Here is a 14,669-nt window from a genome sequence, read left to right on the forward strand (position 1 = left end):
GTAATTGTCTAACCTTTTGAGGAATTGCCAGAATGTTTCTCATAAGGCTGCACTATTTTACATTCTCATCGACAGCATATGAGGAATCCAATTCTGACACATCCTCCCTAATACTTGTTATTACTCCTCTTTTTTATTATAGCCATTCTAATAGGTCTAAAATGATATTTCATTGTGATCCTGATTTTCATTTCCCTAATGACTAATGATGTTGAGCATCTTTTCGTGTGCTTGTTGGCCATTTGTGTATCTTCTTTAGAAAAATATCTATTCAAATTCTTTGCCCGTTTTAAAATTGGGTTGTCTCCTTTTATTTTTTTATTTATTTATTATTTTTTTTAACATTTATTTATTTTTGAGACAGAGAGAGACAGAGCATGAACAGGGGAGGGGCAGAGAGAGAGGGAGACACAGAATCCGAAACAGGCTCCAAGGCTCTGAGCTGTCAGCACAGAGCCCGAAGCGGGGCTCAAACTCACGGACCGCGAGACCATGACCTGAGCCGAAGTCGGACGCTTAACCGACCAAGCCACCCAGGCGCCTCTGTCTCTTTTTTTTTTAATTTATTTATTTAGAGGGAGAGTATGAGCAGGGGAGGGTCACAGAGAGAGGGAAAGAGAAAATCCCAATCAGGCTCCGTGCTGTCAGCACAGAGCCCCATGCAGGGCTCGAACTCACAAATCACAAGATCATGACCTGAGCCAAAACCAACAGTCAGACAGTCAACTGACTGAGGCACCCAGGCACCCCAAATCAGGTTGTCTTTTTATTGCTGAGTTGTGAGAGTCCTTTATATATTCTGATTATTAGATCATTATCAGATACATGTTTGCAAATATTTACTCCCATTCTCTGTGGATTTTCTTGAAGTGTCCTTTGAGGTGCTGCTGGGCTACTTTTAACAAATACTAAAACACCTCAAAACAAAATTAGGAATATGTAATTAGTGTCTGAATTATAGCTTTAAATTTATAAGCATTATAAAGCCCAACTGGCTCAGTAGGAAGAGCATGCAACTTTTGATCTTGGGATTGTGAGTTAGAGCCCCACATTAGCTGTAGAGATTACTTTAAAATCTTAAAAATAAGCATTATAATGTCATAAGCAAAAGTTGTTGTTTTTAAGTTTATTTAGAGAGTGTGAGCAGGGGAGGGGCGGAGAGAAAGGGAGAGAGAGAATCCCAAGGAGGTTCCTCACTGTCAGTGCAGAGCCCAATGCAGGGCTCCGTCTCACCACCCTGGGATAATGACCTGAGCTGAAATCAAGAGTTAGTCGTTTAACCGATTTAGCCACCCAGGCGCCCCTCACAAGCAAGCTATTGTAGCCATACCGGTTTTGAGGCTTCCAAACGAATCTTGAGTTCATGATGAGATCCATCATAATGATAGCTATCACTTTTATAGCAGTTATGTGCTAAGCACTGTTTGGGCACTTTCCATGTATTAACCTACTTAAGTTTCCACAACAATCCTATGAGGTAGAGATTTGTCATTATACTCATTGTACAAATAAAACGGATGCAGAAGGAGCTTAAGTAATTTGCCTGAAGCCAGAGAGTAAATAGCAGAGATGCTCCCCAGATTCCGTTGCTCTTAACCATCTGCGAGACTGTCAAGACTGAATTAAAACATTTCAAAGAATGCCTGACCCCTCACTTTAAGGAAATAATAGTGTTTTCATGGCGTATACACTCTGGATAGTTTTCCTCTTGTACCAAGCCAAAAACTAGTGCCACCCTTCCAGGCGTCTTCATTTCTATCTTCCTTTCCAGTCTGGCTTCAAGTCCCTCTATTTTCTCCACCGGCCGGAGGCTTTAGTTTTGGAAGTAACCGTCTCCCAGGTGGAGTTGTTCTAAATTTCTGACGGCCAATAGGCGCCGAGGCGCCTCGGATCCAGCCCAATGAGGCTCAAAGCTGAGCCATGGGAGGGGCCAGCGAAGGGGGCGGGAACGGAGCCCCCCTAGGTGGTGCCTACTGTGTGCGGCGCCAGCTTCCCTGCGCGGAGCCATGAGCTGGACCTGCCCGCGTTGCCAGCAACCCGTTTTCTTCGGTGAGGTCCGGGCTGAGGAGGGAGGGGGAGATGGGACGTCCCCTGAGAACGCGAGGAACTGGCGACCATGTGGTCTCGGACCCCCTTTCCGCCTCTCGGGAGCAGGGCACTCGGGCGGGTTTGAACTGGCCTCCCGGGGACACTCCTCGTAGTCTCTAGGAAGCAGGGCGGGCGGGGCTGAGGAGGGGAATGGGGGCGTCCGCTGCTAGGCCTGGCTCCCCCACAGCCCGGTTCCACCTTGTCCCCCACAGCGGAGAAGGTGAGCTCCCTGGGCAAGAACTGGCATCGCTTCTGCCTGAAATGTGAACGCTGCCACAGCGTCCTGTCCCCAGGAGGGCATGCAGAGGTGAGGCCTGGCCAGGGCGCACAGCCCTCTGTCTGTCCCTGTTCTCCAAGCACCAGTCCCCAGTTTCCGCTCAGGAAGTTCACCGAAGGCAACCTCAGCAGTCAGCTACCAAGACCATCTACCCGGAGGGCCCCACACCAGCCAGGACTTGGGACGCCTGAGTTGTGCTGGTGGACCCGGTGCCTTTTGATGGGGAGGGGAGAGAAGCAATGCTGTTTTCTGGCCTGCTCTTGCCCTTTCTCCTGTCCACAGTGGCAATTCTAGCATGCCAGCTTACCCTCCACCCCTCCCAGCCTCACCAGCCCCACCAGGCAAGTGGACAGATACACCTGGCAACCGGACTTGAGGGAAGGCCTGTAGGACACAGGAGAACCCCCCCCCCCCCACCTCCTTTAGCCCTGAGCAACCCTCTTTCCTCTGCTTGTGCCTAGCACAACGGGAGGCCGTATTGCCACAAGCCATGCTATGGGGCTCTCTTCGGACCCAGGGGTAAGTACCAGCCTAGAAGAGGCCAGGGGACAGCAGGACCTTCCTTGTGGCTGGGAGCTGGAGACTCAAGGCTGACTGCCCCTGTTTTCTCTGCAGGGGTGAACATTGGTGGTGTGGGCTCCTACCTCTACAACTCCCCCACTCCCACCCCTGCCAGCACCACACCCCTCAGCCCCAGCAGCTTTAGCCCCCCCAGGCCCAGGACTGGCCTCCCCCAGGGCAAGAAAAGTAAGTGAAGTTGGGCCCCAGCTACTCCTCATCCTTAGGCTGGAACAAAGGGTAGGACCAGGTGGCAGTCTCCCACCTAGTCCTCTGCTTCACATTCCTACAACTTTGTGGCAAAGTCTTCTTTTGTCCATGGCACTTTGGCGGGGGAGAGGGGGGTTCCCTTATATCAGCTGCTGAGTTAAGAGGTAAATTGGGTAGATGGCATTATCATCCCCATTTTACAGGTGAGGAAAACAAAGTGTGTAGAGAGCAAAGTGTGTGGCTTGTGCAGTCACACAGCTAGTCAGAGGCAAACCTGACCTGGAATTCGGGCCTCTCTCAGGCCAAGGCCATGGAAAGGATGACCTAGGAGCGAGGGGTCATTGAGACAGGGCCAGCCCCTCATATTCTTCCACTTCTCCCCTCTCCCTGTTCCTCCCTCCCATCCCCTAGAGTGGGCAATGACACCATGCTCCCCAACACCTGACACCCATGCCCTGGCCAGCTCCTGTATCAGCTCAGGTTTCCTGAGGATTGAGTTGCTGACAGGGTTGGGATGGTGGGCACCTGAGCCCCTGGGAGGAGAAGGAAGTAGGTGGTCCCTCCTGCAGATAGGGATGGGGCAGGACGAGGGGCTACAGGAAACAGCTCTGTCCAAGAAAGCAGACTCATGGCCACCTGGGTGGGGGGCTCTGGGATGAGCATGGCTTTTGGAAGAAGCCATGTGCGCGGGCCAGTGCTGGTGGGCCCTGCTTAGGCATGGCCCCCACCTCAGGCCTAGCCAGGGCCTCTTCCCCTTAAAGGCCATCCCCACATGAAGACATTCACTGGAGAGACTTCACTGTGCCCTGGCTGCGAAGAACCTGTCTATTTTGGTAAGCAATAATGGAAAGCTTGGGGAGGGGGGCAGAGGATGGGCATCAAAGTGTAGGGAGGTGGTGCAAAGTAGGCAGGTCTCCCTGCCCTGCCCCTAGAACTACCAAATGTCTCCACCACCAGCTGAGAAGGTGATGTCTTTGGGCAGAAATTGGCACCGACCCTGTCTGAGGTGCCAGCGCTGCCGGAAGACCCTCACTGCTGGGAGTCATGCTGAGGTGAACAGGGTAGGGATGGGTGGTTGTGTTGGGAGGAGGGAGGCTGGAGATGGGAAGAGAGCCAAGCTGAGATGGCTCTCTTTCTCTTTATGTCCCAGCATGACGGCGTCCCCTACTGCCACATCCCCTGCTACGGCTACCTGTTTGGCCCCAAAGGTGGGCAGCCACACCCCAGACAGTGGGCCTAAAGTATGGCATGTGGGTCTGTGGGGATGTGTGGGCAAATTTCCCTGTGGTCAAACACACCCCAGACCCCTCCCAATTCCTTTCATCCCTCAGCCCAACACCCCCCAGCACCAGGGCCCTTGGTAATGGGGCTCTCTCTCTCAGGTGTGAACATTGGTGATGTGGGCTGCTACATCTATGACCCTGTGGAGATAAAATCCAAATGAGATGCTCACAGGAGAGGTCACTCTAACTCGGACCTCACCCATTCCCTCCATGGTCCTACTGGAAGCTACAGAATTCTTCAGTCCCACAGGGGGAAGGTGGGCTTCAGATGGCCTGGGCCTAGGCTCTACGGTAGACCAGGGGGTCTAGACATTCTCTGCCAATTCCTGCCTTTCCCATTTCTATCTGGTCAGGGGAACTAGGCTACCACATTTTAAAGGGTAGCCTCCTGGCCTTCCCAATCCCTTTCCCTAGCAAATTCTATAACTTCAAGGTACTTATAAAATGTGTTGATTTTGGCTTCTCCAATAAAATGTTGGCTCCCATGCCTTCAACTCTGGGCATGAGGCCTAATCAATGGGTTGGAGGATGGGAAGTGTAGGGAGGGGGGATGCATTACCCTGCAAACTACCGGGAGGTATAGGGCCGGCCATGGGAACAAAGAGCTCTGTTCTCCTGGAACCCTGGTCCTGCACAGTTCCCAGCACCATGCAGTGAGTGGACAGCATGCCCACCAGCTCTGTTGGTGCCAGAAGTTATCATAGGGCAATTCCTTCTTTAGCACCATCTGTAGGAGAAACACATTATTCAACATCTCATTTGAGCATGACAACAGACAGATCCTGTGGTGAGGTCTGCTAAGAGGCTTCATTATCCGTTTGAGAGATGAACAGACTGAAGCCCAGAGAGGGAAACCCACATGCCCAAGGTCACACAGCAAATCAGTGGCAAAGTTGGGATTAGAACCCAGGGCCAGACTCTGGCTTCCCATCCAGGGCTTATCCCACAGCTCCTCACTGCTGCCCCAAACCCACGGGTCACCTTTATTTACAGAATAAGAGGGGTACCAGAATTGTCCAGCAGCCCACTGCATTCTAGGAAGCTGGAGGCTAAACAGTCAAGGCTGGATGAGCACAGAGAAGGGGGAACTGGTGGCAACTCCAGCCCTGGGCAGGGGACTTGATGCCCATAGCCCCAGCCACAGGGCTTGCCCTTCTAATCTTCCAGCCCCTGCTGCAGAACTTCTGTAGAGAGCTTGCCCCTGATACCACTCAGTTCTGGATCTGCTTCATGGGCATCTCTTCCTCCTGAAGCCTAGACAGGGCACTGGGGAAGAAGGAGTCATGAGCAATGGTGGGATTTAGCCCCTGGGCCTACCACCCAAGCCTGCCTCATCACGGCTGGCCTATGCCTCTCCTCAGCTGCTGGTAAACAAACATGTATACTTCTGCCAGTGACTCGCACACATGCTTGTATGCATCTCTGATGTGCAGGCATACGTGAAGGGGTGCACACATCCACCTCTTTCTGGACAATCTTGGACATCTGTGTACACACACATATATGGACTTGTGTACTTTTACACATGCAGTTTGCATACCTCAGGTCATACACCCATGCACGCTTGCACATATGCACCAGATACACAATGTGCACACAGGTCTTCTCTGAATCCTACCTAAGGTGTCAGGTACCTGGGCACCCATTCCCACATGCATGTGCTCACACAGACACAAATAGTTCTGTGCACACACCTCCTCTCCACATCCTGGATGGTCTCTGGCAGCTGTGCTTGCTTCGTCTCTGGTAGCAGGAGGGCAGTGCAGGCAGCCAGCAAGGCGATCCCCCCATAAGTGAGCATGGGTAGTGACAGCCATACTCCATCCAGCAAGGCTGCCAGTGGAGCCAAAGAGCCCCCCAGCCGGCCCACCAGTGCAGTCAGCCCCATTCCTGTCTGTCTGTTCAGAAAAAGGATAGGGGAAGGTAGGTGTTCACACCTACTTAGGGTCATGCCTCACAGGGCTCCCCCATCCTGGGCTGGCAAGCCCTGGTGTCCCCTTCTCCCCAGACGGCTAAAAAAGCTAAGGCTTCTTTCAGGTGGTCTTCCCACCTGTCCCCAGGCTAGGGACCCTCATTCTGAGAGTAGGGTGATGTGGAAGGAAGAGGGACAGCAGCTCCTACAGACCCTGTCATGTTGGTAGAGGAGGAGCAAGGCTTTCTAAGCATACCCAGTTACCGACAAGTCTCCCCACCTGCCAATAGCTAGCTGAAAGGGCCCCAGGCATTACTTTCAGAGACAACCCCATAAGGCAGCTCTGCCTGGGCTGTGGTAAATGGGAGGGAGGTACAGATGGCGCCTTTTGTGACTGTTTTATTTTAAAGGAGCCCCAGAGAAGTATGACCTCACTCAGGGTCACTTAGTAAAGATAAAATGTTCTGCCTTCTCCCAGACTTAAGCAAACGCAGACGGCTCTGATTAGCTCTGTATTCTGGGTGTGGTATAAGGAATGGGTGGGAGGAACTGGGTTGCAGTGTGTGTGTGTGTGTGTGTGTGTGTGCGCGCGCGCGCACGCGCGCGCGTGGCGGGGAAGGGGGGGGGTTGGTAAAGAGAAGTGATTACAAGCCCTCCCCCCCCATGGGTTGTCAGGCTCCCCTCACCTGAGCACGGTAGGGTACAACTCCGATGTGAACAGATAGGCTGTGGTGAAGGCAGCTTCACAAAAACCTTTTCCCATCACTGCTAAGGCGGTGCTCCAAGACCCCATCTCTAGAGGAAAAGGGGTTCAGGCAGTGAGCGGGTCTTGTGCGAGACCGAGAACTCCCAGGGTGGGAGGTTGCCCAAATGGAGGGCTTTGAGTGGGGGCCTCCGGGAAAGGGCAGGAGCTCTGGGCCAGGAGGCGGGGCCTCCGATGAGTGGGCGGGGCCTCCGGGTGAGGCTCACCCGAGGTCACCAGCAGTCTGGCACCAAAAGCAAGGGCGGCACCCAGCAGCGTTCCTGCTTGCGTGAGACGACGTCCTGCGTGGCGCACCGACAGGTAGACCAGCAGCTTGGAGGGCACCTCCACGGCCCCGAACAGCAGCTGCGTTTGGTACACGTTCAGCCCCAGCCCCGACACGTCCAGGCTCAGGCCATAATAGGAGAAGTTTACTCCAAACCTGAAAGGGGTCGCAATGCACTCAGGGGCCCTCCTCTTCATCCCCCTTGTCCTGTCTTCCTAGGGAGCCTTGGCCTTTTAGAGGGACCACCTCCCCCGCCTCCAGAGCCTACTGCCCACCACCATCCCTGTCCTCATAATCCCCACGGAGTATGCAGCACGTGCCAGTGGCCAAAGCGTCTTTACCTAATCTTCACAGCAACCTTGTGAGGTAGGAACTAACAGCGTCCTGTTTTGCAGAAGGGGCTCTGAGGCTTGGGGTTAAGTGACCTGTCCAAGATCTCACAGGAAGTGGCAGCACCTGAATTTGAGCCCTGCTTCTGATGCCTGCTCCATCTTGTGATCTTCCAGTGTCCCATCTCCCCAGAGGCTGGTCCTCCTGCCCTGCACGGTTACAGTCCCTCCAACTCACACTCAGCATCATTCTGGAGTCTGCCTCTCTGTCCACCCATCCCCCGCTCCTCACCACATCACCATGCAGCATAGCGAGATATGTCGGAGCCTTGGGGTCCGGAATAGGTCTAGGTACGAGGGTCTGCGGACCACTTGCTCTCTGGCGGCCACTTTGCTCAGGGCCTGGTGGGAAAAGAGGAGAGTTTGTGACATCAGAGTTGGCTGTGCTTAGCTAGGCACACTGATCTCTCTGGGTCTCTGTTCCTCCTCCCTTCTCCAATAGTGGGGGTGGGGATGCACGTGCAGGCTGAGTCGGGTGGGCTCCGAGTCAAGGGTGTGGCCCACCAGAGCCAGGTAGGACATCCCAATGAGTTTGGAAACTCTCCACTGGGGGTCAGGAGCTTTTCCTGCACATACAGTGGGCCCCAGGAAGGGGACGCTTGACACGGGACGGCCACACACACACACACACACACACACACGTGCGCGTCCCCACACACATGGACTTGCATGTGCTCACACACACACATTCACTCTCACCTCCCGGCTCAGGCTGTCCTCACCCACAGGCCGCCCATTGATCCTGGCACAGCGGAGTAGGTACCTGTGGGCCTCCTCCACACGGCCCTGGGTCAGAAGCCAGCGTGCAGACTCAGGCACCCACCTGGGGGACAGCAGGAGGCCCTTCAGGCAGAGTCAGCACCCACAGTCACATCTCCCTCCTGGACACACCACAGCCTGTCAGCCTCCAGGCTCTTGCTCATGCAGTCCCCTCAACCTGGAATGTGCTCTCCTTCTCAAACCCTCCTCACCTGACAGACAAACTTTTGTTCATCCTTTAAAGCCCAACTTAAAATCCACCCTGCCACACTTCCTTGCCCAGGCTTAGTTCCTCCACAGCCTGGGATTCCCTTCTCTGTTCAACTGGATTGGTCTCATTCTCATTCCCCAGCGTCAGCCACCCACTTCTCCCATAAGTGACAGGAGGGCATAGGATGAAGGAGAGACCGACATACAGAAATCCCCAAGGGGCATCAAAAGCCAATTCATTTTTGGAAGACAATGAAATGCCCACCCTGCCTGGCTTCCTATTGTCCTGCTTGGACTCCCTACCCCTATGCTGGCCCTGTCTCTCCATCCCTGTCTCTCTTGTGACCCCCATGTCCATCTCTATCTGTCCCCCTGAATCTGCCCCTCAGTCCTGGTCTCTGCCACTTGCTCTCTCTCACTGATTCTGTTTCTGTCTCTCCACTGTCTCTCAATATGTTACTGTGTGTTTCTCTGCTTCTCATGCCCACTGCCATCTTCTTTGTACTGGTCTGTCTCTCTTTCTCTCTTTTTCTGTTTCTCGGTCACTGACTTTTTCTTTCTTTTCATATCTCAGTCACTCTGTATTCTAATCTCAGCCTCTGATTAACTCTATCTCTGGCTTCCTCTATCTCCCACTCCCAAGCTGCCCACAGTCCTCACCAGAGGCTGAGAATCCCTGGGGCACAAGGCAGAGTGACAGCCAGCAGAAGCCATCGCCAGTCCCGTATCAGGTACCCGACCAGTGCCAACAGCGTCACACCCCCTGTCCAGAAGGTGCTGCTCAGGACACCTGCCACGGTCCGGTGTTCCACGTCCAGCCATTCCAGTTCTGGGCCCAGGGCAGGGGCCAGAGACAGGAAGACAGTTAGCAAGGGCCAGATGAGTTCAGTCTCACCCTTGACAACTGCCTCCCTCCAGTCTTCTGGGCCCTGCCCGTCCTTTGCCTGACTCACCCAGTGGCATCACGATGATGGTGAAGCCAGCCAGAGCTGTGCCAGTGAGGGTGCGGGTGATGACAAACATGATGTAACTGACTGAGGCTGCAGACACCAGGCCTAACACCAGGGAACTCACATAGGCCACCAGCAGTAGACGGCGCCGCCCAAACCTGCACAGGGGTCATGCAGAGTCAGTTCCCTGTAGAGGGGAGGTCCCACGACAGAGGTAGACTAGGCCCATACCCCAACCAGTGGGAGAGGGTGCCCCAGCCCACTCCCTTATTGGCCCCCACTGCACCCCACCTGTCAGACAGGTATCCAAAGGCCACAGCCCCCACAAGCACACCAGCAAAGAAGAAGGTGGACGTGGCTTTGTTCAGGCCTTTCTGCTCACACACGAGGTCCCACTGCAGGGACAGACAGGGAGGGGCCTCTCATGGGCACAGGCCCTCTCCAGGTAGCACCAACCCCCCCACCTCCAGACTGTCGGCCTCCTGAGGTCAACTGTTCCATATTGGTACCTCCGTGTCAGATAATAAACCCTCAACTATTCACTCCAATTTGAGGGGTAAGAGACTTTGCCCTTCCCCAATTCTGTAGCCTCAACTTCTTTCCATGGAGGGTCTTGACCTTGACAACAGGTCCGCTCCTCTCTAGAGAGACTCTGCCCCATCTGCACTCACCTCTAGGTAGATTAAGTAAATCCCAGACCTGGGCCCAAAAGAAAGGGAAAGAAGGAGGCCTCTATTGTGTCTCCTTCTCCTACTGCAGAACACCTTTCTCAACTCTCCCCCAACTCCCTAGAGCCATCTTAGCCCTTACCTGCCTTAATCACCTCCTAATTAATAATAGCAGCTCTGGTGTATGGGCTCCTTACTACAAGCCAGGAACTAAGCTCAGTGCTTTAAATTCATAGACACCATCTACAGATAGGTAAACTGAGATTAGGTAAGGTAAAGTAACAGGTCTAATGCCCACACAGTAATTAATCACCCAGGGCAGTGGCAGGCCCATCCCATTCACGTGTCCCCCAATCTCCTGCTCAGGTACCTCGGTTGCAATGGTGGAGGAGAACTCCGAGCGGTCGTACTCCCAGCCCTGAGGACAGGGCATTGTGGAAGGCTCACCCTCCAGCTGCCCAGGGCTCTGCCCCGCTCCCCATAATGTGGTGTTGGGGAGGGCCTGGGAGTGATTGAAGTAGAGGCAGGAGCTGAGGGTGCCATCGGGCTCCCGGGGCAGGTGGGCCTCCAGCCAAGCATCCTGGTGGCTGAAGTTGGCAGGGGCACCAGGGAGGGCACAGCGGTGGGCAGGTACGGCAGCCAGGAAGATGGGCAGGAGAAAGTTCATGGGCAGCAGCACTCGGGGCAGGGCCAGCAGTGCCACATTCCACAGTTGGAAAGGCCCAAAGCCTCCCACCTGATCTAGCAGCTCTTCAAATCTCATGCCGCCCACCCACCCACTGACCAGTCTCAGTGCGGCCTTCCTCTGTAGCGTTCAGTGCAGCACAGTCCACCCACCACTTGGACCTTTGGACTCTGGAGGCGGGAGCAAGTAGACTGATGAGAAGTTTACCGTCAGAATCCAGCCCTCAGGGGCTGGGCCAGGACTGAGCCCTCCCTGGTCACTAGGTCTCCAGGGATCCCCGCCTGTTTGGCCCAGTGCCTGGGTGAGGGGCCGTCCATTCAGAGGTCACCGACTCCATGGCTCTGGGACTTACATATTGGTGCTCAGGGGTAGCCTCCAGTTGCCATGATGGGGTAGCTAGGTGTGCAGGAAGTGAGCCCCTAGCCCCAGGATCAACTGAGCTCCAAGAGTCCTTAAGAGGAGGAGTCCCCTGGGGCCTGATGGCAACTCTCCAGGAATGCCCTTTGTCCTGTGAAGATTTAGGTCAGCCTTATGTATTGAAGCCACAGCTTGGCTGGACCCTCAGGATTCCAGACTGAGAGCTAGGCCCTAACCAGGTTGAAGAGTTCTTTCTGCTGAGTCACAAAGCCTCCCTATACCCCAAGGCCCCCACCTGGAGCTTATGCCCTGGCCTGAGACACACCTGGAACTGCACTGGGCAGACTGGTCAATCTGGAGGATCCCAGACCTATCACCGTCCCACTTCCCATACACATAGTCCCTCCTGCCTTCCCCCTGCCCCTCTTTTCAGGAGCTTCCCCTTGGGGGACTGAGTGGGCAGAGAGAGCGGTTTGCCAAGGTCCCACCATAGGTAGCTGCAATGCCTAAGACTCAGGATTTGTCTGACTTTCCCCACTCAGTTCCCATTCATGGCCCCTGCAGCAAAAGCACAGCAGAGGCCAGCAATATCAGCTTTATTCTCATCTGCTTCTCCAAACTCGGTGTTGGCAGAGCTGGGAGGTTGTCAAATTTGTTTTCCCCAGGGCTCCAGATTTCTAAGCAAATAGGCTTCTAAAAGGCCCAACCTAAAAAAAAAATTTGAAAACCACTAATTTAATGTAGCCCTCATTTTGAACAGCTAAGGAAACGGTGATGGGGGGTGGGGCGGGGGCATTGCTGGGGCCACACAGTGACTCAGCAGCAGAACTGGAAAGAGGACCAGGATCCCTGCCTCTGCCCAGGCCTTTGACCTGCTGCTGCACTGAGGATGTTCTGTGTGCACTAGGCTGGGCTCCCCGAGAAAGCTCTGGGAGAAGAACTAACCCACTGACATGATGTGTGGTAAGGGTGGTGCTAATAACGTGGCAGCATGAGAGGAGGACAGTGATCTAATGGCCATGACAGGAGGTGATAACAGTAAGATAACCTAAGCATTCTGCAGAATACAAAGATGCCTGTCACAGCCCCTGCCCTCAGGGAGCACACAGTCTAGCAAGAGGGTTAGAACAAGCTGAACAAGGCTTCCTGCCTCCAGTCTCACCCCTCTCACCCCTCTCACCTCTGCACATCTGCCACAGTGGACATTTAGAAACACAAAGCTAACAGGGCAGCGTCCCAGGGCAAAGCTCCCACTGCTGGAGGGTGAAAGTCCAGCTTCTCCATTTGACCCATGTGATTCCTCCCCTCCCCCCTCCAGGATTGCCCCTCTCCCTTAGCCCCATGCTGGCCCTTCCTACCATGCCCCCTTCCCTCCAGTTCCCCCAATACACCAGCCTGTTGGCACCTCGCACCTCCTTGCAGTCCCCTGGGCAGCACTGGCCTTGCTTTTATTCACTTGGTGGATGCCCAAGCTGCCCTGGAGACCAGCTTACGAGTGACACAGCCCTGCCCCTCTTGCTGTCACCTACATGTGACTTCTACCCTGTTGGTTCCTCCCTCATAATCATATTATTTATATAAAAATATAAAATATCGAGGCACCTGGCTGGCTCAGTTGGTGGAGCATGCAACTCTTGATCTCAGGATGGTGAGGGCACGGAGCCTACTTTAAAAACAAACAAACAAACAAACACATACATACATACATACAAACAAATAACCACAACCATTTGCAGCTCCAAGAGCTAAGTTTTGCAGGCATCTCACCCCCGTGGTTCATAGGAAATACTCTGAAGTTTTCATAGCCAAAGGAAACAGCCAATGAGGCCAAGTCTGGGCATGGCTGCGGTGCCTTTTTTTTTTTTTTTTTTTTCTCCACCATGGGAATTTCTCTCCTGCCTTAATATGAGAAAGAGCGGATAGTCGGATAGTGGTTACCTTCCCCTCTTTGCATTGACTCCTAGGAAACTCAGATCTAAATATGCAGCCACTTTCTACAGAGAATGATTTGGTATTAATTGTACTCCTGTCTTCATTTTATTTCCTGCTTCCACCCTGTATGGCAACTCTCCTCTCTCATGTCATCAAGGAGTGGTGGTGACAGTGACCATGATGTGTGGAGGCAGATGATGGAAATAGACAGGCAAGGTTTGAAATGCCAAGGGTCTAACCAGAGGGCAGATCAGCTCTAACCCACTAGTTAAGAGCTGGTTTTGATTAAATTTTTAACCATTCTCATCCCTCTCCAACCTGGGAATCCAAACTTGAGCTCAGAGGCCAAGATGGAGGAAACATTCATTTATACCAAACTAGAGGAGAAGGAGACTTGTGCACCGGAAAAATAGCAACTCCTTTGTTGAAATTATTGCTAGAATTGTTAGAGGATTTGGGGAAGAATAAGTTCCCATTTGGGATTGCTTGCAATACAGATTTCTTACACTTTAAGACTTATTACTCTTTTCCCCTCTCTACATTGAGTGACCTCAGATGACCTTCCCTTCTTAGTAGGGGTTTCCCTTAAAGCATTATTAAAGCACCATTAAACTGCAACCCATGTAATTATTTCCTACATTGATGATGGTGGTAATGACGGTGGAATTCCAACTGATGGAATCCCAATTTAGTGATAAGTATGGTAATGGGATGGGAATACTGATGGTAAAATGGTGGTGATGGGGATGGTTGGAGTAGGGGTGAGGGGTATGGGGCTAGGATAATAGTAATACTGATGTGGTTATGAAGGCAGTGGTGGTTACAAGGGTTATATTGTAGATGATACTGATGGTGGTGGTGGTGGTATTAATGGTGGAGGAGGTGATGGTGGGCGTGGCTATGGTGATGGTATTGTGGTGGTGAAAGTGGTGGTGGTGGTCATGATGAAGACGTACAGGATCCCTGAGAGCAAGAATCTTATCTCTCTTGTTAATCATTCTGTCATCAGAGGCTGGTAATGTTGATGGTAATGGTGGTGACGGAGCCTAGTTTGGGAGAAGGGTATCTGTGATTTGAGTAATGATGGGGCTGGTAATAGAGTTAGAGGTGGGTAATGGAGATAGAGGTATTAATTGTGGTAAATTTGATGGTGGTGGTAATGGGTAATGTTATGCCACTTTGGGTTTAATGGTACATGGGATGAGAAGGAATGCAGAAAATGCCACCTGGAGTGATGAACATGAACTTGTGTCATGTGTCCCTTTTAACCTATAGCCACATTCCTATGACCATGTAGCCTCCCCTCCCCATCACCTCATCACCATGAACAATGACATCTTCTGAGGACTCAGAAGGTTATCCT

The 14,669-nt window shown here is 52.9% G+C and overlaps 2 protein-coding genes across 5 annotated transcripts; one reads left to right on the top strand and one right to left on the bottom strand.

Annotated features, from left to right (window-relative positions):
* Positions 1-568: 568 nt before the first annotated feature.
* Positions 569-4,914, top strand: CRIP3 (cysteine rich protein 3). Of its 2 annotated transcripts, none has more exons than XM_015071220.3 (8): positions 569-2,049; positions 2,301-2,395; positions 2,827-2,884; positions 2,981-3,112; positions 3,895-3,966; positions 4,091-4,194; positions 4,284-4,341; positions 4,516-4,914. In XM_015071220.3, exons 1-8 carry the CDS (start codon positions 2,007-2,009, stop codon positions 4,575-4,577), a joined length of 624 nt encoding a protein of 207 aa, XP_014926706.1. In that variant the 5' UTR covers positions 569-2,006; the 3' UTR covers positions 4,578-4,914. The 2 variants fall into 2 exon arrangements, with proteins under 2 accessions (XP_014926706.1, XP_014926707.1); XM_015071221.3 differs by having other exon boundaries at positions 573-2,049; positions 4,091-4,185.
* Positions 4,915-5,204: 290 nt separating this feature from the next.
* On the bottom strand, positions 5,205-11,197 carry SLC22A7 (solute carrier family 22 member 7). 3 transcript variants are annotated; one of them, XM_015071223.3, is made up of 10 exons: positions 10,703-11,196; positions 9,956-10,059; positions 9,668-9,822; positions 9,375-9,543; positions 8,445-8,568; positions 7,978-8,087; positions 7,298-7,512; positions 7,015-7,123; positions 6,111-6,314; positions 5,205-5,682 (listed from the first exon to the last, which is right to left on the bottom strand). In XM_015071223.3, exons 1-10 carry the CDS (start codon positions 11,093-11,095, stop codon positions 5,628-5,630), a joined length of 1,638 nt encoding a protein of 545 aa, XP_014926709.1. In that variant the 5' UTR covers positions 11,096-11,196; the 3' UTR covers positions 5,205-5,627. The 3 variants fall into 3 exon arrangements, with proteins under 3 accessions (XP_014926709.1, XP_053078746.1, XP_053078745.1); XM_053222770.1 differs by lacking the exon at positions 5,205-5,682 and adding an exon at positions 5,698-5,901 and having other exon boundaries at positions 10,703-11,197; XM_053222771.1 differs by lacking the exon at positions 6,111-6,314 and having other exon boundaries at positions 10,703-11,197.
* Positions 11,198-14,669: the final 3,472 nt, after the last annotated feature.

Source organism: Acinonyx jubatus, chromosome B2 (genome assembly GCF_027475565.1).
Source record: "Acinonyx jubatus isolate Ajub_Pintada_27869175 chromosome B2, VMU_Ajub_asm_v1.0, whole genome shotgun sequence".
Lineage (NCBI taxonomy): Eukaryota > Metazoa > Chordata > Mammalia > Carnivora > Felidae > Acinonyx > Acinonyx jubatus.

Bases quoted from the DNA above. Each gene is read 5' to 3' on its own strand.
- SLC22A7 (XM_053222770.1), bottom strand. From the start codon at position 11,095: ATGAGATTTGAAGAGCTGCTAGATCAGGTGGGAGGCTTTGGGCCTTTC. The intron at 7,513-7,977 runs GTGAGGAGCGGG...GACCCCTTTCAG, and splicing joins CTATGCTGCATGGTGATGTG to GTTTGGAGTAAACTTCTCCT. The intron at 7,124-7,297 runs GTGAGCCTCACC...CTTTTCCTCTAG, and splicing joins CAGACTGCTGGTGACCTCGG to AGATGGGGTCTTGGAGCACC.
- CRIP3 (XM_015071220.3), top strand. From the start codon at position 2,007: ATGAGCTGGACCTGCCCGCGTTGCCAGCAACCCGTTTTCTTCG. The intron at 2,396-2,826 runs GTGAGGCCTGGC...GCTTGTGCCTAG, and splicing joins CCCCAGGAGGGCATGCAGAG to CACAACGGGAGGCCGTATTG. The intron at 3,967-4,090 runs GTAAGCAATAAT...CTCCACCACCAG, and splicing joins CGAAGAACCTGTCTATTTTG to CTGAGAAGGTGATGTCTTTG.